This window comes from Poecilia mexicana, unplaced genomic scaffold, assembly GCF_051168715.1.
Source record: "Poecilia mexicana isolate PSO_F unplaced genomic scaffold, ASM5116871v1 scaffold_17, whole genome shotgun sequence".
NCBI lineage: Eukaryota > Metazoa > Chordata > Actinopteri > Cyprinodontiformes > Poeciliidae > Poecilia > Poecilia mexicana.
Genome location: NW_028263386.1, coordinates 29150094 through 29172622, shown reverse-complemented (window position 1 = coordinate 29172622; position 22529 = coordinate 29150094). Strand labels below are relative to the sequence as shown.

The following is a 22529-nucleotide window of genomic DNA, read 5'->3' as shown; positions in this document are numbered from 1 at the left end:
AGATTTATACCTGCTGAATATATCCCACTTTTAAAGCTCATCTTAAAACCATCTATTTTACTTGGCTTTCAACTCCAGCAGGATCCAGTTTTAAATTAAATGTTTATTTTTAAACTGTAAGAGTTGTTTTTTTTATTGTTATGTTGTGTTTTAATGTACAGCACTTTGTATCAACTGTGGTTGTTTTAAAGTGCTTTATAAATAAATTTGGAAATTAAAATGCTGTACTGAAGGGAGTTCAAGTTAGAATTTACTGTGATCACTGCTGGAGCTGCACAGCTGGAGCTGCACAGCTGGAGCTGCACAGCTGGAGCTGCACTGCTGGAGCTGCACTGCTGGAGCTGCACTGCTGGAGCTGCACTGCTGGAGCTGCACAGCTGGAGCTGCACTGCTGGAGCTGCACTGCTGGAGCTGCACAGCTGGAGCTGCACTGCTGGAGCTGCACAGCTGGAGCTGCACTGCTGGAGCTGCACTGCTGGAGCTGCACAGCTGGAGCTGCACAGCTGGAGCTGCACTGCTGGAGCTGCACAGCTGGAGCTGCACTGCTGGAGCTGCACAGCTGGAGCTGCACTGCTGGAGCTGCACAGCTGGAGCTGCACAGCTGGAGCTGCACTGCTGGAGCTGCACAGCTGGAGCTGCACAGCTGGAGCTGCACTGCTGGAGCTGCACAGCTGGAGCTGCACAGCTGGAGCTGCACAGCTGGAGCTGCACAGCTGGAGCTGCACTGCTGGAGCTGCACTGCTGGAGCTGCACAGCTGGAGCTGCACTGCTGGAGCTGCACTGCTGGAGCTGCACAGCTGGAGCTGCACTGCTGCCTCCAGCAAGAAGTTTCTGGGTTCAAATTCCTACCTGGGTATTTTCTGCATGGAGTTCACATTAGGGCTGCACACTATTAGACAATGTTGTGATAGGATCATATCAGTAAATACTGCAATAATATCACATGTGATTTGTGCCTACAGGGAAGAAGGAAGGAAACAAGGATGAAAGGATATGATAGATGTAGAACCAGCTACATAATGTCTCACTGTTGAATGATGGCAACATAAAACTTGAAGCATTTGTCATAAACCACAACGGTCTGCAGCAGACTGTTGTTCTGGTCTGGTCATCGTTTCTCGTGTTTCCGTTAATGAGTTCTGTAGAAACACAGTTCCACATTTTGGTTCCACTTAGAAATGCTCTTCAGGTTTTAAACAAGACTAGGTAGGTTTGGTACAAGTGAGTAGAAGGGCTGCACAATATTATAAAATCTTCTGATGGCAATCATTTTAATTTTGGTAAATATCGTGGTGATGATATCAGGTGGATGTTTTCTTCTTTCCTCTCTTTCTAATCTGTGGTTACTCTGTGATCTTTGTCTGGTTTCAGGTTTTGCTGTCCAGACTTTGTCCTACTGGCAAAATATTGCATTAACATGAAAAATACAACTTGTAAAATATATTACCCAACAATTACTGCTGTCCAAGCAATTCTTTGTGATATGAATATTGAGCACACTGATATTTTGATGACAATACATTTGTGATATATTATGCAGCCCTAGTGAATAGAGAACCAACAGAGCCATACTGAACAATTTTGGCATTAATACATGTACAACTACCTAGTAATTATTAATATCAATTGTAATGATGTTGATATAACATAAAAGGGTTAGGTGTGTAAAATTAACTAAAAACAATTAAAAAGTTGACTTTGATATTAACGATAAACTGTCTTATTCATTTTGGTGCTATAAACAGAGAAACATGGTTTGTTATGGATCCAAAATTATAGACATGTAAAGAAATTGTTACTGTTTAATGATAATTTTGAACAGGATTCTGATGTGTTATGGATTATTAGTTTTAAAATCATATTGAAAAATTATACAATTATAAATAAATAAAATTACATTTCCCATAATACTATGTCCCCTAAACTATATGTAGATTTTTACAATAAATGAATTTTTCTGCATCTCTTGGTCTTGTGTTTAGTCTTTGGCCTTGTTGTCGTCTCGGTGGATTTAGATCATTCACACTCCACATGTCAAAGATCACTAAGATTAGCAGCAAATCATACTGCACAAAATTAAAATGTTGCATCTAAAAGAATAAAGACAGCATGTTATACTATATATTTAACACAATATGTAACTTATTGATCTCTGCCACCACAAACACAATACCACAGTCACCTATAAGATACTGTTACTGCTCTGACTGCACTCAGGACTGCGGCCCACTCACACTGAAGATCGGGGGTTTGATTCATTCAGGCTGCAGATTCACACACAAAAACATCACAGGGGTGGCCGTAGGATGTAGATCATATGCTCACTCTCTAATGTTCACAAGTTGTTGGTTTGTTTAGTAAAAGTATAAAAGCTGATAAATATGTAAATGATAGTTTGTGAATCCAATAAGCGTCAAACTCACAGGTGTAAAAGGAGGACAGCGGATGGAGATCTGGGTTCCCTCATACACTAGCATCACTCAGTTTGTTCAGCCCATTGCGTCTATGAAGTCACTGTTTGGCAAAAGTTATCCAGTCTCTCCAACAGGCATTAATTTAAATATAAAGTTAAATAATAATAACACAATGAAAAATGGGCTCAAACTCTTACACATAGAGCCCAGGTTATAAAATTCACAACTGATAGAGTTGGTTGAAACTGGTTGAATACTCACTGTTGTGGGAGAGGGAAACATTCCCAGTCTTGATCCCGGACAGTGGATAGATATGATTCCACACTCTTACAAGTTTTGGTCCCAACAGTAGTCTCAAACTGGTCACACTGTTTTAAACACAGGTACAGATGGATGACTCATTCTTTATAGGCCAGCCCCAGAGTAGGAGGTGGAGTGTGACTCAGGAGGGGGCGGGGCAGAGTAGGGGGAGGAGTCGGACTTGGACGACCAAACACAACCTGCATCTGCCTGGTGGGGAAATTAGGCTGGATTGGATTTTCTTGAAAATTTCGAAGGTTTTCATGGAAACGATTGCTGCTCTCATTGTCAAGGCGGTTGCTGTCATCACTGGGGCGGTGGTTGTTATGGAGATCTGGGGTGGGCCCTCGGTCTTGGACATGAACAACATTAGTGCTGCCCTTTCTTCGAAGGGTGGACTCCCGGCTGGACGAGGCCACGGACTGGCTGTCTGAACCTCCGTCACTGCTAGCAGCTGTCGTCTCCACCGGGGTCACCCTGATAGTGGTGACTGCTTGGGGGTGAGGGTGGAAGGGAGGAGCAAAGGTGACAGTAGAAGGAAAAGACATGTTGGAGTTGGGGTTAAAATTTGGATGAACATTGTTAAAGTTTGGATTATTGGGATTGTTTGGGTTAAAATTGTGATGCTGGTAATTGTTAGGATTATTTTGGTGCAAGGGGTGTAAGGGATGCATCACACGTGGATGATTGGCGTATGCACCTCCTCCTCCTCCACCTCCTACGTCCCCCCCACCATCACTCTCTGATTCAGTCCCTGTCACGCTCCTCCTTCCATCCACTGAACCTCCATCTCTCAGAGAATCGCAGCTGTCTGTGTGTCTGTTTAGGTCATTCAGGGCAAACGTTGACTGTCGCAGGGACGCTCTTTGTTCCGGCGGTTTCCATCGCCATGATCCACTGCCATCTGTGCTTGGAGGTTTCACCACAGGCTTTTGTCTGGATTCAGGATGAGCTTCAACACGAACTATGCTGCCACTTCTTTCCAAACCACCTCCTAGAAAACAGACCAATGAAACAACTATCTATTGTACATCATACAACAACAGTTGGTGGCATGACATAGAACTGTCTGAAGTCCATTTTTGGAATTTGTCTTTTCACATCTATGTGCTTCTAAAGATTTCTGAAACAGAAAATATCTTGACATGATTACACCAAGATTCATACTGCCAAAGAAAAGTGCACAGATACCTCCAACTCCTATTGCCCCAGTGGTAGAGGCCGGAGGAGATGGATCTTGGTCTGTCAGTGCTCTGTACCGAATAGATCCACCATCTTCAGAACGAGGAGAGTGAAGGAGACCTTGCTGTTTGGACAAGGCTATGACCTGGAAAAAGAAAGAGGCAATAAATGAAGGCCAATTCCAAACTCTGCTGCCAGGAAACTATACCGAAAAATTGCCTAACTTTCCAGCTGAATGTGAAGTAGCAGTGCTACAGATAGAAGTCTAGGAAAAGGATTCCTTGTTAACATCTAAAGCAAAAGACAGCGGCCCAGATGACCAGAATTAAGAACCACTGGATAAAAGTGCTTTATAATGACTGCATGGGTAAGCGATACAAAGCATTCTAGTGCTGACCCTTATAGGTGTCAGAACAACATTGTTGATCAGAAACAGAGTAGCAATTGCAACCAACACCTTCCTGAATACTGACTGAATTTGTTTTTTGAAAGAACTGATTCTGTTATTCAGTATGGCAGCCTGGTGAATTACAGGCAGAGTAGACTTACTTACCACAGAGTTTGTTTAAATCACTGGGTAGCAAACTGTTTGGTTTGTTTGAGTCTCCAAGCTACTTCTGTCAGACATCCTCCTTTCCTCTAGTATCTTGCCACATTAATCTTCACTTTATCAACTCAAATTGAAGCTGGGGGCTTTGCTTTCACTACATTCTCCATTGATGGCCACTGATCCCTAAGGCTCGAGTTCCAAACATAACGTAACTCCTGCCACAGTTCGGTCGCCTCGTGGTGACTTTGTCTTTTGAGCAGTGTGCAAACTCAAAATATGTACCGTAATTTTGAATTTGCACACTGATATTAGCCCAAATACAACTGTAAAGGAAAGCTTCTAAAAACATCACATAGAACCTTTAAGTTAAATTATTGCAAACATGAATAGAGAGGATCTACAGTGGTCTATTCTAATTATGTCATTCTGGTGAAAATGAACAAAAATAGATTTGCGGTAGAGTAAATCTTTTAAAAATATGTTGTTAAAGGGGTGGCATTCAGTGACATGCTGTCAGGGGAAGCAGATATGTAAACATAAGCCCATGAAAAGTAATATATATGTTAACAATGATGAGAGAAAATCAGTTTGTCCACTTTCTATAAATAGTTTATATTGCTAATTTCAACATTTTTATGGTCAAACTCGATGAATTTACACATTGCCTGTTTGAAATACATGAGGTAAGACCAGGGTGGGGCTGCACAGTGGTGCAGTTGGTAGCACTGTTGCCTTGGAGCAAGAAGGTTCTGGGTTCGATTCCCAGCCTGGGGTCTTTCTGCATGGAGTTTGCATGTTCTCCCTGTGCATGGTGGGTTCTCTCTGGGTTCTCCGGTTTCCTCCCACAGTCCAAAAACATGACTGTCAGGTTAATTGATTTCTCTAAATTCTCCCTAGGTGTGAGTGTGTGGATGGTTGTGTGTTGCCCTGCGACAGATTGGCAACTTGTCCAGGGTGACCCGCCTCTCGCCCAGAACGTTAGCTGTAGATGGGCACCAACCCTCCCGACCTCACTAAGGGACAAGGGTGTTAGAAAATGGATGACCAGGGTGAGGCAGTGCAGAATACAGATGGACAAAACCGTTCAACCATTCTGTTTGGCTGACAGCTTTTTAGAAAATTCAAGGAAAATGAGAAGCAAGAATCTCTCCATGATATATTCATGGAGAAGGATAGCTGTATGGATGCAATATAAAATAAATGTAAGATCATACATGATTTTCAATTTTAATCTGGAAAGAGAGGTCAGCCAAAGAAAACATTCAAATAATTAAAAAATTGCGACTTTATTAAATATTAGTTTGTCTTTCTTGCAATTATATTGTTATAAGCTTTAATTAGTTACAGTCAAAATTAAAATATAAGTTCTATATTGGATTGCATATCTGATTTTGGTGGAGTCTGTTCCTCACCAGTCATGGTGACAGTATATGTTTTTCAGGCACATAGTGCCATTTTGTAGCACAATCAAGAAAGTTCCTCCATCCATCCATCCATCCATCCATCCATCCATCCATCCATCCATCCATCCATCCATCCATCCATTTTCTAACACCCTTGTCCCTTAGTCGGGTCAGGAGGTGCTGGTGCCTCTCCAGCTAACGTTCTGGGCGAGAGGCGGGGTCACCCTGGACAGGTCACCAGTCTGTCGCAGGCAATCAAGTAAGTATGTTAACTTTAGTTTTTATAATAATGTTGTTTATATCAAATATAACTTAAGAAATTGACTTCACAATTTAATGCCATTAAATTGGGCCTATGTCTCTTTCAACAGCTCCTGCTTTTTCCAACATTCCTTCTTCACAAAGTCGTTACAACAGTGTTTCTCCATTATTTCATTTACAAGTGTTCCTAGGAGCGTTGGATGAGAAGTACTTCTCATGATGAGCTCAGCAGACTCCAGTTCCACCAACTGTTTGTTAATTGCTGCCACTAGTCTTAAGGGCTAGGACCCGGCAGGGTGGAGGGCTGCTCTGTGAAGCAGAAGCTCTGCTGAAGACTGCAGCTCTAAGGAGGAGCTTTGTGGACGTGGGTGGAGGTGCAGGTGTTTAGGTGCCTCTGAATAGAATAGGTGCCTCTCAAACATGCATGAAAGAATCAAAGCAACACTCCAGAAATGTTTTTGATGAGGGAATAACATTATAGTATGATGTGAAGCTAAGAGAAAACTTTTTTTTTCCATGATACCCTCCCTTTAAAAAAATCTGTGGATCAGAAAGTAAAAGAAGTTTAACCTGCATTAGACGAGGCTGTCCTCCAGCACTCAGGGGTCTGCAAGGAAGGGTGGTCTTCTCAGCAACTCTCAGCCATTTTTCTCTCACTGACCCTCCGCCGTCCATCATGCTGTCTTCTGATTCACTCTCCTGATCCTTGCTGTTAGGATTTTCCTCCTCGGGAATGTGAACCAGCTGGGAGGATCCAGGACGAGGCTGCATGGAGACTCTGGCCCCACCGGCCATTCCAGTGCTGCCATTATGTGCCAGGTGATTATGATTACTAATAGGGACAGAGCTTGCTGCTAATTTCATGTACTGCGCCGGGATGTGGGCCCCAGCACGCATTTCCACTTCCTGGCCTGAAGACGAAGGTATGTGGGCTCCAGCCCGGAGCTCTGCCTCCAGGCCCATTGCACACGGCTCAGAGGAGCAACGGAACTCCGTGTTCCTCTGGGGAGAAGAGGAAGGGAGCGGCCTTATTCCATCCATCACCTGCATCGACAGCTTCCTGTTATCATTCTTGTTCTTCCATTGGCTGAGCAGCTGCTTGGATCTGGTGGAGTCCATGGAGGTGTGGATGGAGGCATGTCGTCGTGGGATACGGCCTTCCTCCACAGAGGAGCCTCCATGGGACCTGGAGAATGATGAGATGAAATACATAACAGAAGAAGACTGTGGCAAAGGTCACTATGTATGCACAAATCTCTCAAATAAAGTTGTTCTACTAAAAGGCAAATTAAAAAGACAAACTGAAAGACACTCTGAAAGGCCAGAGAAACTCAGATCAAAACCACTGCAAAAGAGTAACTAAAGTACCTGGTGCTTTAAAACTTTTGTTTGAAGAGATTAAATTTATAACTTCACTAGAACCTTCAACATTGGTGACTAAATGTGTTTGGTGTGAAGCAAACTGCTACCTTGGCAGTGTGCTGCTACTGAAGGTCATCATGTTGTCACGGTTTCCAGGTGGACTTGACTGAGTGATCACCTCCACATCAGCACTGGCTCTCTTCAGATTGCTCATAGATGGCTCCCGATAGGAGGAGCTGCGAGTTAGGATGGGTACTGGATGGTCAGGGGCCAAAGTGTGGGAGGAGGTCCTTGTAATGATGGGCTTTGGTGGGCTGGGGGCCAGGGTGTGGTGGACTATCAAAGACAGCAAAAAAAAAGTTAAACTCTTACTGCTCAGTTAAATCTGAGGTAATTAGGACATCTGATTAAAGTGCAAATTTAATTCACATAGCCATATCTGGACCACATCAGAACTGATGAAATCCCCGGAACTTTAATACTGTTTGACTTTAATAATAACTTGCTACAGACTGAACAAAATGTCAAGCATTTGTGGTTTTTCTATGGTGGATTATCAGAGCGGTTCCTGGTGGGAAAATAGCTCAGATGGACAAGGAAAGAAAAATATCCAGATATGACACAAAATCCCCTCATTATAAGGATTATGGGTAAAAAAATGTATATTGATTTGCAATCTATTTCTTACAACACTGACAATTTAATCAAAATGAATGCTAAGTTGTTTTGAACAAAAGTTTTGCAAAGTAAACATTTTAAGGTATGATACATTTATTTTAATGTCATATGTCATTTATTTGTTTCTTATGATAGTCTAATGCACCTTCTCTCATAAACTGATAACAGCATTTGGCTGTATGGGAAAATGATGTTATGCTTTATACATATCTCTAAAATGAATAGAAAATGTGCATCCACACAAACAGCATGCAGTACCACTGAAAATGCTGTAGAAGGTATGCCGGGCCAATTGGTGGCGCTGTAAGCAAAAATATTGTTCGCCATTTGTGAGAGTGAGGTGGATGGGGGTTTTCACCATAGACATAATATAAGGATAGACGCCTCATGGACCGCTCTCGCCTATTGTCGCTGACGAGATTTAGGGCGGCCATCTTGGAGCGGTACTCCACTCCACTCAGCGTTATGTGTTTAGCAGCACAATGACGTATCAGCGGATTTAATGATCATAACACACTTTTTTGTTCCTGTAAACCATATTCAAACATCTATCAAAGCAACATTTATAAACAATTGTATTTTTTAAGTATGTTTTTAATACATAGTTCATCATATTTAAATATGCTTAGTGGCTATAACAATAGAATAGGAATGGAATATTCTGATATCGACGTATGAAGAGCATATTACAAAGCACACAGCCGTTCATAACTTATTTAATAGTAATATAGTAATTTAGTAATATCAATATATATTTATATAACTATACAAACACTAATAAATAAAGATTAATAATGGCACAAATAAATAATGATTAATACTGAATTATATATATATATATATATATATATATATTTTTTTTTTTATTTTTTTTTTAGCCGACGAGTCCAAAATCCGATGTGAGATTCATCCGTGCTGCAGTGAATCCGTCTCTCTTTATAGATTTCTCCCTCTTCTTCCTCACATCGTGTCTTTAGGAAACTTTCAAAACAAAAACGGAAGATTTAGGATGTATCTTACTTTTGACAGAGTGAAAGAATATAAATAATAGTCTTTACTACCTGTGTAAACGTTGCCGGTGAATGTTATAACACATAATATAAGTTTTATAATATGTGTTATATTGTTTCATTTCTAATATAGGCCCTTGTGTCAGATAATCTAAGTCAATGTTAGAGAATAATTAATTTTTTTAGATTTACGGAATCTCAGTTAGCCTTCATAGCGGGGCTGAACCCGTATTACACCAAGCACTGTAGCTAATATTAGCTGGTATCTCACCGGTGGACATAAATACAGTAAAGTAATATTCTAATCACAATATATACACAATAATATGTCCATCTTACTTGTGAAATGTTGTCTGTGGAGCCCTCGCATCAATAATCCATCGATCCGAACAACAATATCCCTCAGTGCTGAGGCATCTTCTGCTGTTTTGGTTGAGTAAAGTAGGAGGCAGTGTTGTGGTACTCGAGATCGGTCTTGGTCTCGAGTCCGGTCTTAAGACCGTTTTCTGATGGTCTCGGTCTCGTCTCGGACTCGACCGCATTTGGTCTCGGTCTTGTCTCGGTCTCGGCATTTTATTTCAAGACCAGTCGAGACCGCAACTGTGAAAATATCACTAAACGTGCAGCATTCTGTCCACTTTGTTAACATCTTTGTTTTCAGTGGATGCAAAACGCACCAATTAAAATCCAAGCAACTACGTGTTTCTTTCACTCGCACGCGGCCAGGACATGCGCAGTGGTTTTCTCTCAGCGGCAGAAAATGTTTGTCTAATCGTCAGTAATATAATAGCGCTGCATAAATAGTAAGAAATCCGATGGCCACAGCCAACTCAGCAGCGCTTCGCTTTCAGAGACGATGGGGACAAGATCTAACTTTTTTCGTCACTTAGAAAAGTAGCTCAAAGAAGGTAAGCTCCGTTAACGTGATGTTATCAAAGCTAGCTGTACAGAGACACATAAGAATTTGTGATGAAAAAAAGTCACTCACTGCCTGAATTATTGTGCGGAGATGTTGACTGACTTGTCAACATCAAGTCAGTCAACATCTGACTTATGTTGTCCAAAACATAGCGTTTTGGACAACGCTATGTCCAAAAGTCTGCAATATAGTGATGTCACATTCAGAAACAGTCGATTCTTCTCCACGGCTCTTTATTTATTAAATAGGACTGGAGTGTCACTCACTGAGAGCCGTTGTTCTATCAGATTACCATACACTGTCAGAATAGCATACGTGCAGTGAGTACCATGCCTGCGCATGCGCATTAAGAAGTCCAACCGTCAGAGGAGTTGTCAGTTCACCATATGCAGCAAGTTATGACGAAAATAAGTCATTAAATTGTTTTCAATGATAACTATATAGATATACATGTGTTGTCATTAGAGGTGTGCCGATCGATCGGTCACCGATCATAATCGGGCCGATTTTCGTGAAAAAGTGCATGATCGGTGATCGGCGATCATTGTCTCTTTTACCGATACTGATCACCTACTTCTCATTTCGCATCCTGCCTGTGCAGCTGGTCTCCTCTTTCCTTCACTCTGCGCAAACGCGCAACAACAAATCTTAAGCGATGTGCAACTATAACGCACTGAGTGAATGGGGAAGTTAGCTGCGTGTTGCTGCGGAAAATTGAAGCACGTCAAAATGCATCAACACAACGAAGCTAATACGACATAAAAACAATGCCATACTTGATGGAGTTTGGCTACATCGAGGCTCACTGCAGTAAAAAAGACATACGGAGGATCAGATAGCAGGTAAAGCAGCGCACAGCTACAAACACTCACCCGGATTAGCATGACGGTCAGAAAGCTAAACAAATAACCTGGAAAATTATTTAAGTCTTCGAGCTGCGATGTCAGACGCTGGTTCTGCTCTCGCTGTTGAACCGCTGCTACGCTACAGGTAGTAATATTTGACAGACTGAGCTTCGCTTCTGCTCCACCTGGTAGTGACTCTCACACCGAACCTGCTTAAAGCTGCAGCATCTAACTTAAAAAAAACAAAAAAACATTTTACATACGTATTAAAACTTTCGCTGTCCTAACATGAGACAGATAATCTCTAAAAAAAAAAAAATCGATCTCCTCCCTGTTCTGCATAATTACATCGCTCAGTCAGAAACAGCCAATCAGAGCTAGCAGTAATCAGCTGGCCGCCATGCTATCAGGAAGTTTTCATTCAGTAACTCTGGATTGTTTATTGTAATGGATCCTGTTTTTGCCTTTGAATGTTAAGTTTTATACTTGAATTTTTTTGGCAATGTTGAGAGGTTTTATTTTGGCTCTTTGCATTATTTAGCCTCTTCAGAGCCTTCATATGTTATCAGTCTGTTAAAGATAGTATTATCAATAGCAGTACAATTTGCACAATGCCTGTTTTGTTTAGTTTTCTTCTTGAAAAAAGTTATTAAAAACAAGTTTTTGTCTAAATTAAGGTGAATTCATGGTTCCTTTTTCCACATAATGTAACCGGTAGTGTTTATGATAAACAATAAATAAATAATAATTATGTGATCAGTATCGGTGATCGGTATCGGTGTATCGGCCCTCATGGGTGATCGGTATCGGTATCGGCAGGAAAAAACCTGATCGGCACATCCCTAGTTGTCATGGTTGCAAAGTGTATTTAAAGCAGGTCTGGCTGCAGCTGGAGTCAGCTACAACACACGCCCGTGTAAAACTCACTTAACCGCTAAGTCAGGATGCCATACAACTGTTAATAACAGAGTGTATGACGATCTACGTCATGATTCTATGTTCCTAGCATACATGCAGTGAGTACCATGCCAGCGCATGCGCCTTAAGAAGTCCGACCGTCAGTGGAGTTGTCAGTTCAGCATACGCAACAAGTTATGACGAAAATAAGTCATTAAATTGTTTCTAATATGACATAATGTGATAACTAGATGGATATACATGCGTTGTCGTGGTTTCAAAGTGTATTTAAAGTAGGTCTGGCTGCAGCTGGATGCCATACAACTGTTAATAACCAAGTGTGATGATCTATGTCATGATTCTATGTTGCTGATTAAATAAAATCATATGGTAATGACAGCGTATGCATGTCTGAGCTAAGCGTACGACTATCTGACAACGTATGCTGATCTGACAGAACACCGTGAGTTCGTGCTAAGCGTATGACGATCTGACCTGACAGAACACCCGTTCTTTGTTCTAGTAATGCTCTGTGTACACTGCATCATTATTTTATTATGTACGTTGATATTTAAATTAACAAATAACTAAAACACAAGAACGAAAGAGCACGCAGAGCATGCACATTGCTCTTTGTTTTTGTTCAAAGTGGCAACTGTAATGTCTGCCATGGTGTCAGACTACCTGGCTTCATGTACTGGGAGAGAGAGTGAAAACAGTCACGGTGAGCGCCTTCTGTTTGGTTACTTCTTGCTTGTTGCTCCTTGGTCAGTGTTCGTAGTTGAGCGTTATTTACCATCAGGGCATTGCCTCAATTGCTATGTTTAATGGTGCAACAGTGGTGGATTCTTATATGAGCAATATGGGCAAATTCCCAGGGTGTTATGTTTTTAGGGATGGCACGAGACCATCACACATTGTAGAACAGAAATGAAATATTTAATATTGGTAAAATGTATTAAGTATTTAACATCTAGGTGTTTTTATGGGAATATGGATCGTTCAGATTATTCTGAGAAGCAATTTCGATCATATTTTACATTTTATTGTGTCATGTAGCACGGCCGCTGGTCTTGGTCTTGTCTCGGTCTCGATACACTCTGGTCTTGGTCTCGTCTTGGTCTTGGGTTAGGTGGTCTTGAACACAACACTGGTAGGAGGGTATACCGCTCCAAGATGGCCGCCGTATTTCCTGCACCGGAGCGGCCAATGCGGGGTCTACTCTTATATTATGTCTATGAGAGTAGATCCCGCATAGAAATGAAACAATATAGCACATATTATAAAACTTATATTATGTGTTATAACATTCACCGGCAAAGTTTACACAGGTGGTAAAGACTATTATTTATATTCCTTCACTCTGTCAAAAGTAAGATACATCCTAAATATTCCGTTTTTGTTTTGAAAGTTTCCTAAAGACACGATGTGAGGAAGAAGAGGGAGATATCTATAAAGAGAGACGGATTCACTGCAGCACGGATGAATCTCACATCGGATTTTGGACTCGTCGGCTGAAAAACATAAACATATATAAAAATTCCCTTCTCACCCTCCGCGGGTGGTCTCTCTTTCATCCTCTGAGCTCGGGTCCTCTACCAGAGGCCTGGGAGCTTCAGGTTCTCCTCCAGTATCTTGGCTGTGTCTAGAACTGCACATTTCTGGACTGAGATGTCTGATGTGGTTATTGGGATCTGTTTGAGCCACTGCTCCAGTTTGGGGGTGACTGCCCCGAGGGCCCCGATGACCACAGGCACCACTGTGGTCTTCACCTTCCAGGTCTTTTCCAGTTCCTCTCTGAGGCCCTGGTATTTCTCCAGTTTCTCGTGCTCCTTTTTCCTGATGTTGTGGTCACTTGGTATTGCTACATCCACCACAACGGCTTTCCTCTGTTCTTTATCCACCACCACAATGTCCGGTTGGTTCGCCATTACCATCTTGTCTGTCTGGATCTGGAAGTCCCACAGGATCTTAGCTCGGTCATTCTCCACCACCTTTGGGGGTGTTCCCCACTTTGATCTCGGGGCTTCCAGTCCATATTCTGCACAGATGTTCCTGTACACTATGCCCACCACTTGGCTATGTCGTTCCATGTACGCTTTCCCTGCCAGGATCTTGCACCCTGCTGTTATGTGCTGGACTGTCTCAGAGGCCTCCTTGCACAACCTACACCTTGGGTCTTGTCTGGTGTGGTAGATCTGAGCCTCTATTGCTCTGGTGTTTAGGGCCTGTTCCTGGGCGGCCAGGATGAGGGCCTCTGTGCTGTCCTTGAGTCCAGCTTTCTCCAGCCATTGGTAGGATTTCCTGATATCAGCCACTTCAGTTATTTGTCGGTGGTACATCCCATGTAGGGGCTTGTCCTCCCATGATGGTTCCTCCAGCACCTCGTCCTCTGTTCCCCATTGCCTGAGACATTCGCTGAGCACATCGTCTGTTGAGGCTTTGTCCTTGATGTATTTATGGATCTTGGATGTTTCATCCTGGACAGTGGCTCTCGCACTCACTAGTCCTCTGCCTCCTTCCTTACGGCTTGTGTACAGTCTCAGGGTGCTGGATTTGGGGTGGAACCCTCCATGCATGGTTAGTAGCTTCCGAGTCTTAACATCCGTGGCCTTTATCTCTTCCATTGGCCAGCTAATTATTCCGGCAGGGTATCTGATTACAGGCAAGGCATAGCTGTTTATTGCACGGATCTTGTTCTTGCCATTGAGCTGGCTTCTCAGGACTTGCCTTATTCGTTGGAGGTATTTGTCTGTGGCTCCTTTCCTTGTGACCTCATCGAGGTTGCCATTTGCTTGTGGTATTCCCAGGTACTTGTAGCTGTGCTCTATGTCTGCTATTGTTCCCTCTGGGAGTGAGATCCCTTCTGTGCGGACGACCTTCCCTCTCTTTGTAACCATCCGGCCACACTTCTCTAGTCCGAATGACAACCCAATGTCAGTGCTGTAGATCCTGGTGGTGTGGATCAGTGAGTCGATGTCTCGCTCGCTCTTGGCGTACAGCTTGATGTCATCCATGTATAGGAGGTGACTGATTGTGGCCCCATTCTTGAGTCGGTATCCGTAGCCAGTCTTGATGATGATTTGGCTGAGGGGGTTCAGGCCTATGCAGAACAGCAGTGGGGACAGAGCATCTCCTTGGTATATGCCACATTTGATGGACACTTGTGCAAGTGGTTTGCAGTTGGCTTAAAGGGTGGTTTTCCACAGCCCCATCGAGTTTGCAATAAAGGCTCTTAGAGTCCTATTGATGTTGTACATCTCTGAGCATTCAATGATCCAGGTGTTTGGCATTGAGTCATAGGCTTTCTTGTAATCAATCCAAGCGGTGCACAGGTTGGTGTGTCGGGTTTTGCAGTCTTGGGCGACTGTGTGGTCTACAAGGAGTTGGTGTTTGGCTCCTCTGATATTTATACCGATGCCCTTCTGTGCCGTGCTCATGTATTTATCCATGTGCCCACTTATCTTAGCCGCTATGATGCCTGACATGAGCTTCCATGTTGTAGAGAGACAGGTTATCGGCCGATAGTTGGATGGGACTGAACCCTTTGAGGGATCCTTCTGGATCAGGATTGTGCGCCCTTCAGTTAACCATTCAGGGTGAGTCCCATTTTGTGGGATCCCTACCAACACCATAACTGAAACCAATCATTATTTATTTGTGCCATTATTAATCTTTATTAGTGTTTGTATATTTATATAAATATGTATTACTAAATAATTTATTACATAAATTATGAACGGCTGTGTGCTTTGTAATATGCTCTTCATACATCGATATCAGAATATTCCATTCCTATTCTATTGTTATAGCCACTAAGCATATTTAAATATGCTGAACTATGTATTAAAAACATACCTAAAAAATACAATTGTTTATAAATGTAGCTTTGATAGATGTTTGAATATGGTTTCCAGTAACAAAAAATCGTGTTATGATCGATTCAATGCGCTGATACGTCATTGTGCTGCTAAACACATAACGCTGAGTGGAGTGGTGGACCGCTCCAAGATAGCCGCCCTAAATCTCGTCAGCGACAATAGATGAGAGCGGTCCATGAGGTGTCTATTCTTATATTATGTCTATGGTTTTCACTTTGAAATGTATCAACTCTGGGATCCAGTTTCAAAATGACTGTTGTTTCTGGCCTGCCAAAACACTGGATTCATTCAGACACAGAGTCTAAAAAACAAAAAAACCTAAAATCGTCTCAGTGTGTTCTGTCTCTGTTTGGTGTGTACCTTAAGGCCCCCACATACTCTCGTGTACTTCACTCCACATTATGTCTGCTGGACACGTCTGTGCAAAGGTACATTTTTATATATGCATATGCTTAGTGTTTCAGTGGAAAACTGTGTCCACATCGAACTGTTTGATATGTGACGCTGAGCTGATAAGGATGAGAGTCAGCGCAATCAGTTGTTAGAAAGCGCATCAGACTGCTACTTTGTGCTGCACTGACAGGTGTGCAGTGGTTGCCCTGGTGAAGCAGAAATGGGACTAGGCGCCCAGCTGGCTCAGCAAACTTGCTAGCAATCTGCTGGGTTTGATTAGTCAAAAAACAAATATTTACCAATTTGAATAATAAACTGAACTTGACTTCATCATTTGGAAACTAGTATCAATTCGGAAAGATTGTGAGAAATTAAGGAACTTGTCACAAGAAATGCAGGCAATCAGTATACTTGACTATAAAATTTCAACCGTCTGCAGAGTTTGTGCAGCTAACAGCATATGCACAGTATGCCTTAGTATTTGAAAGTATAATGTGTGTTAAAGGTGTCATTTAACACATTTCAAAGGGCACAGAATTTTACCTTGGTGGCTGTTGCTGGTTGCTGATTGGCTGACATTGGGGAGGGAAGAGACGGGTCGCTCTCTAAGAATGGGAGGATTCAGTTGACTTCTGGAGCGATCTTCACTTGGCTTGAAGTTGCTTACTGCGTATACACCCTGTACAAACAAATCCCAAGCAGACAAACACCCAGGCTAGCAGCAGAAAATGGAGATGTGTAATGTTAGATGTCAAATGGATCTGCCATAAGAACAGCCTCAGTAGAATCAAATAAAACAATGTAATAACCAGAAGGGATGTCAAAACCATGAGGGATTATCAGTCAACAACACAATGTAAGCGACTGTCCAGTATCTCTATGTGTTTGTTCAGGGGGAGTGAATGCTGCAAGTCAATGACTCAATGCAATCTGCTGGGTTTCCTTAGGCAGAAAATTAATTTATACCAATTTGAATAATAAACTAAACTTGGTGTCATCATTTAGTAACTAGCATCAATTTGAAAAGCATGTAACTGACTGCAAATCTTATCTGACTGTATGATTGGACAGCTACCTTTTTTTTATAATGTTCCTTAAGACAACATGTTGTGAATTGGTGCTATAAATAAACTGAATCAAACAGAATCAGTCTGCAAACCAAGCTGCTGAATTTTATACACCTGTACATGTAAGTTATTGGGGCACGTGAATTCAATGTTTTGGGGAGCTGACCCACTATTGATAGCATTATAGTGTACCTCAAATCTGTAGGAGAGCAGACAGTAGGACATGTCAGACTTCCATAAGTGTATTTCCTTTAACTATGAGTAAATTCAGATTTTGATTCTGATTAAAAGTTTCTCAACATGACCAGGCATATCTGCTAGCAGAGTTTCATCCTGCAGGACAAACCAGAACAACAGAAAACGTGGGTAGCTACAGAGGGAAGTGTTAGAATGTGTGGATGTGTCGATGCTTCAGCAGAAAGTCTGAAAGTGTATACTGGCAGTGTCTAAAGCAGAGAGTGGGCCGAGGGTTATGGTGTGTAGGAGGCATTATACTATACGAGTATCAACCAAGCAGTTCCTACATATCAGGATTTCCTCTCAGAAGCTTGGTTCTAAGAATCTTACATTTAAATAACATGTACCATATGTTATACAAGTTTGACTATTTATTAAGCAACTTTGATAGCTTACTGACTAACTAGATGCTAAACACTATTAAAATATACTATAAAAACCGATAAGACTGTTGGTGTAATATTTTGATGTTATAATGCTCACTCTGCTAAAGAAGGTAATAATGAATTCTTTCTTTTTCCATCATTAGGATATATTCAAATAAATGACTCAGCAGGGTCACCAGCCACCTGTCTACTATTCACACAACTGCAGAGACCCCTGCAGGTTGGTCCAGATGGCTGTGTTCAGAGTGATGAATGAAGTGAGAGAACAGGCTGAAGTGATGGGGATCATACTCGGATTTAGGATGAGATGAATAATCAAACCACTTAGTTGATTTGATACCAAAAAATCATGTAGCAAAAACTCCCTGATTTGATGCTATGAATGCAAACTGCAGGTTGAGCAGCAGACATGCTTCTCATGTTGTACAGTTATGCTTTTTTCCTACATCATGACAGTTAAGCCAAAAACATTCTCCACAAAAACAGACTAATTTGTTTCCAGACACTACAAGAACAAAGTACAGTCCTAGAACCCCTCTTATTCAATATTTATATGCTCCCACTGGCTCAGATTATAACAAGAAATAAGATCAGCTACCATAACTATGCAGATGATACACAGCTCTACATTTTCTTATTATGTCCTTTATTTAACCAGGTAAACCCCGTTGAGATCTAGATCTCATTTTCAAGAGCGACCTGGACATCACGATGTCACCAGGTGACTCTGAACCCATCCAATCACTGAATAGATGCTTAGAACAGATAAATGTGTGGATGTGCCAAAACTTTCTCCAGCTGAACAGAAACAAAACTGAAGTTATTATCTTTGGACCTAAAGAGGAGCGAACTAGAGTCAATGCACAGCTTCAGTTATTACAACTGAAAACCAGCGATCAGCCCAAAACCTGGGAGTAGTGATGGACTCTGACCTGAACCTTCAGAGCCACATTAAGACAGTCGCAAAGTCGGCCTTCTATCACCTGAAGAACATCTCCAGGATTAGAGGACTGATGTCTCAGCGAGATCTAGAGAAACTCATCCATGCGTTTATCTTCTGTCTTATCTATTATTGTAACAGCGTCTTCACAGGTCTGCCTAACAAATCAATCCTCCAGCTTCAGCTGATCCAGAAGCTGCTGCTGATGTTCTCACTAAAACCAGGAAGATGGAGCACATAGCACCAGTTTTAAAGTCCCTACACTGACTCACTGTAGCTCAGAGAATAGACTTTAAAATACTGTTAGTTTATAAATCACTGAACGGTTTAGCACCACAATACATTAAAGATCTGCTGTTGTTGTATCAACCTTCCAGACCCCTCAGGTTCTGGTTCTGGTTCTGGTTCTGCTCTGCATCCACAGAACCAGAACCAAACAAGGAGAAGCAGCATTCAGCTTCTATGCACCACAAATCTTGAACAAACTTCCAGAAAACTGTAAAGCAGCTGAAACACTGACTTCCTTTAAATCTCGATTTAAAACCCAGCTGTTTAGAGTTGCTTATAGAACATAAACGACAATTGGGATTTGAATCCCAACCTGGGTTCAAGCGCTAGGAAGAAAAAGGGTGTGGGTGCTGATTAATTGTAACCCCAAGAGGGACATAAAAAGGACCATAAATATTTGTTTCAACTGTAGTGAAAAGATGGTTTCTACTGAAACTATTAATGCATTTTAATGAATATTTGGTAATTGAATTATTAAAATAGGAAGTTAAAGGCATCTTAGAGGGAGTCCCAAGTGTTTGCTGGATTTTATCATTTTTCTGTTCTTGTAGCTCATGTGCAGGTCTCATGATGTGAGGCCTGTACATGCTATGTGCACAGTTTTTTTTTCTTTGTTCATTTCTTGAACACAACATAGGCAACAGTACTCTGGGCGCTGCTACCATGTAAGGAAGACTGAAAGGCCATATATTTTCACATTCACTGAAATTCAACAGACTAGATTTTAAAATGTTAGTAGTCTTTTGGAAGTCTTAGAGGTAAGATCTACATTTTCAAGGAAATACACAGACTGTTTCTAGTTAGTTATGTCCCACACCTCTGTTAAAATGCCAGGATTTTGTGATGTAAAAAAAAATTAATCAACCAGGATACTGTTATTAAAATCTTTTTTTGCATATAATGTGACCAACATCCAGTGCAAAACAGTTCAAAGAACACAAACATAAAAAAAATGAAAAGTGGGCATAAAGTTTAAAATCAATTCAATCAAACATTCCAACTGATCCTAGTTTTCAAAAAGCACATCAATTTCATTTTATCATTGAAATTAGGTTAAAGTTTCTATATAAGGAAATCCAGACGATTATTGCATCAAGTCACGTAGCAACAATCACTTGCTTGGTGTCGTTGACTTTGTAGCAATCCTTCATACAGAAGATTTTTGTTTGCCCTGATAAAGCTCAAATGTTCAAAGTAAGCCAACCTTTCTGCTGCTACATGTAGAGCTCACCAACTTTCAAGTGAGTGAGAGTGGCTGCAGGTGTGATAATAGATAGAAAACCTGTCAATATCATATCAAATTTAAATACAAGTATGTTCAGTGTGAAAGGGTTCATGTACAAAAATTGGAACAATTGGAAACAACTGTTTGAGGGAAACTGGTTCCAGTGCTTAAATGGTGATAGAACTTGCTACGCCCCAACACTTTGTGTTTCCACTAGTAACAACTGGTGTTACTAGAGGAAATTATCTGCCTCGACACTTAGTTAAATTATGTTTGTCAAGTTAAAACAGCAAATGGTACACTTGTGAGTGCATTTACTATCTCCACCCAACTGCCACACACATCACAGAGAATCAAGCGCACCCATCCCTTCCACTCAGGCCCATCTGAAGTCTATAAGGTAACTTGGCACACCTGTGCTCACAATGATCTCTGCAGACAAAGAGCCTCAGCTTCAAGCTTCCACAAAGACACCACTGGTAGGAATGGGACATTATGCACAGTTTATATCATTTAATCTGCATTCAGAAGACCAAATTAGCCTTGTGATTCAATGGGTTTTATGTGTTTGGAATATATTTTATTTGTTTGTTCATTCACTGTTAACTTAAAAGTAGATTGTTAACATTACCTGGAAAACTAGTTAATTAGTTCATTGTGATCTGTAATTGATTTTTTTCCATTTGTTTGTAGGTTTTCAACCTGCTCTGTGACTATTCTGACTACATATGTGAAGTCATGGTGGTCTTGCACTGTCAATTGAAATAATCTAAAGATAAAAAGAAAAGATAAATAAAAGATGTTGCTGAGATGAGTGGTTCCTGCATTTCTTTGAGGGAAGGAAGCTTTTTCAAGTTTGGGCAGAAGCTGAGGTGGTTTAGAGAGAACAAAAACTTGACAGTGTTTTACTATTTAGTGCACCGTGTTCTGGCCGGTGATTATTATTTGTATTGTGCTATGCTCTCACTTCTGCCTATGAGTTGTTGATGAATGCTAAGTGCTAGCAGTGTAGCGTCCAATTTTCAAGTTTGATCCAGGAGACTTTTATTGACCAATGATAATGTCTGGGTTTTTATCATTTATGGGAGGACCAATAGGCATCCTTAAAATGACTGGTATGATGCCTGGAATACGACATGCTTTTTCCTCCAGAGCTGCTGCTTCGTGACCAGTTTGGAGCAAACAGTGGCGAAGAGTCTGGCAGGTGTATGGATACAGGTGAAGCAGAGACTCACCTGTATACATATACAGATATAAACAAAGAAGCTATAAATGGCTGTGCAAAGTGAGTTCAGTTATTAAATTGACTGAAGATGAATACATAAACTAAAAACTGAAGTGTAGACAATTTTTTAGAAGTGTCTTTGTGAATCTGTTAAATTAAATATAATTTCAAATTTTTATGATTTTTGTCTAGGTTAATTTAAAAAGTGAGCTGCTATTGTTACTTTTTAATTGTCTAAACTACTAAAAAGTAATTGTTAGGGATGCTCAAATATGAAAAATTGGGCCGCTCTTGATATCTGATATTGATACTGTAATATTTTACCAATAAAATATGGATAAAATATTTACCAACATTTTATTTTATAAATGTATTGTATTCAATTACTTGATTAATCATCAGAATAATTGACAGATTACTAAAGTAGTAATTTACAAAAGGCCAACACTAATGTATGGTCCTCCTTCCTCGGGAGAGCATTTCTACTGCCAGTTGGGCAGGTGGAGTTAAACCTAAAAGTCTAATGAAGCGTTATACTCAGAAAAAGGTGGCGCACTAGAATGTCTCATGCTGTCTCCCAATCAATGGACTGAGTTGTGTGACACCCAGAGCTCCACTCCAACTGTCCAGTACCGCTGTGTTATGGAGCTGCAGCTGAAGGGAGCCCAGGAATGAAGCGGCATAGGTCACTTTTTACAATGGAAAGACAAAGTAATGTACTGAATGCACCAACCTGTGTCATACAGCTCAGTGGAACAAACAAGACACAGACTACCAGCTCCCAGTTTCAGTTCGCCCTTCTAAATGGGCAGAGGGATGGATCAGCAGTCTTGTTGTTGTACAAAGATTGTAGCCAGCATTAAGCTCTCCCTAACCTCAAGTTGATATTTATTACAGTGATTCTTGAGAATAGGGACAAAATGGGTTTTAATTTTCCCATATTTTTTTAAAATTATTTCTCAACCTTATGTATGCAAATATGACAAATAATGTTTAGAAAATATGAAGATGCTAAGGTACAGGCTCCCAGTTGTGAATTTTTAAAAAAAAAAATTACATTTTTAAT

The 22529-nt window shown here is 41.1% G+C and overlaps 1 protein-coding gene across 1 annotated transcript in view; it reads right to left on the bottom strand.

Moving 5' to 3' along the window:
- Nucleotides 1–1784: 1784 nt before the first annotated feature.
- Nucleotides 1785–22529, bottom strand: part of LOC106932604 (phospholipid phosphatase-related protein type 4-like) — a 35035-nt gene continuing 14290 nt past the window's right edge. The window contains exons 7-11 of the mRNA XM_088014734.1: nucleotides 16639–16774; nucleotides 7580–7808; nucleotides 6681–7296; nucleotides 3906–4041; nucleotides 1785–3708 (exon numbers count right to left, since the gene is read on the bottom strand). Coding sequence (XP_087870860.1) covers nucleotides 2813–3708; nucleotides 3906–4041; nucleotides 6681–7296; nucleotides 7580–7808; nucleotides 16639–16774 — 2013 coding nt within the window. The 3' untranslated portion in view covers nucleotides 1785–2812. The remainder of the gene's footprint in view (nucleotides 3709–3905; nucleotides 4042–6680; nucleotides 7297–7579; nucleotides 7809–16638; nucleotides 16775–22529) is intronic.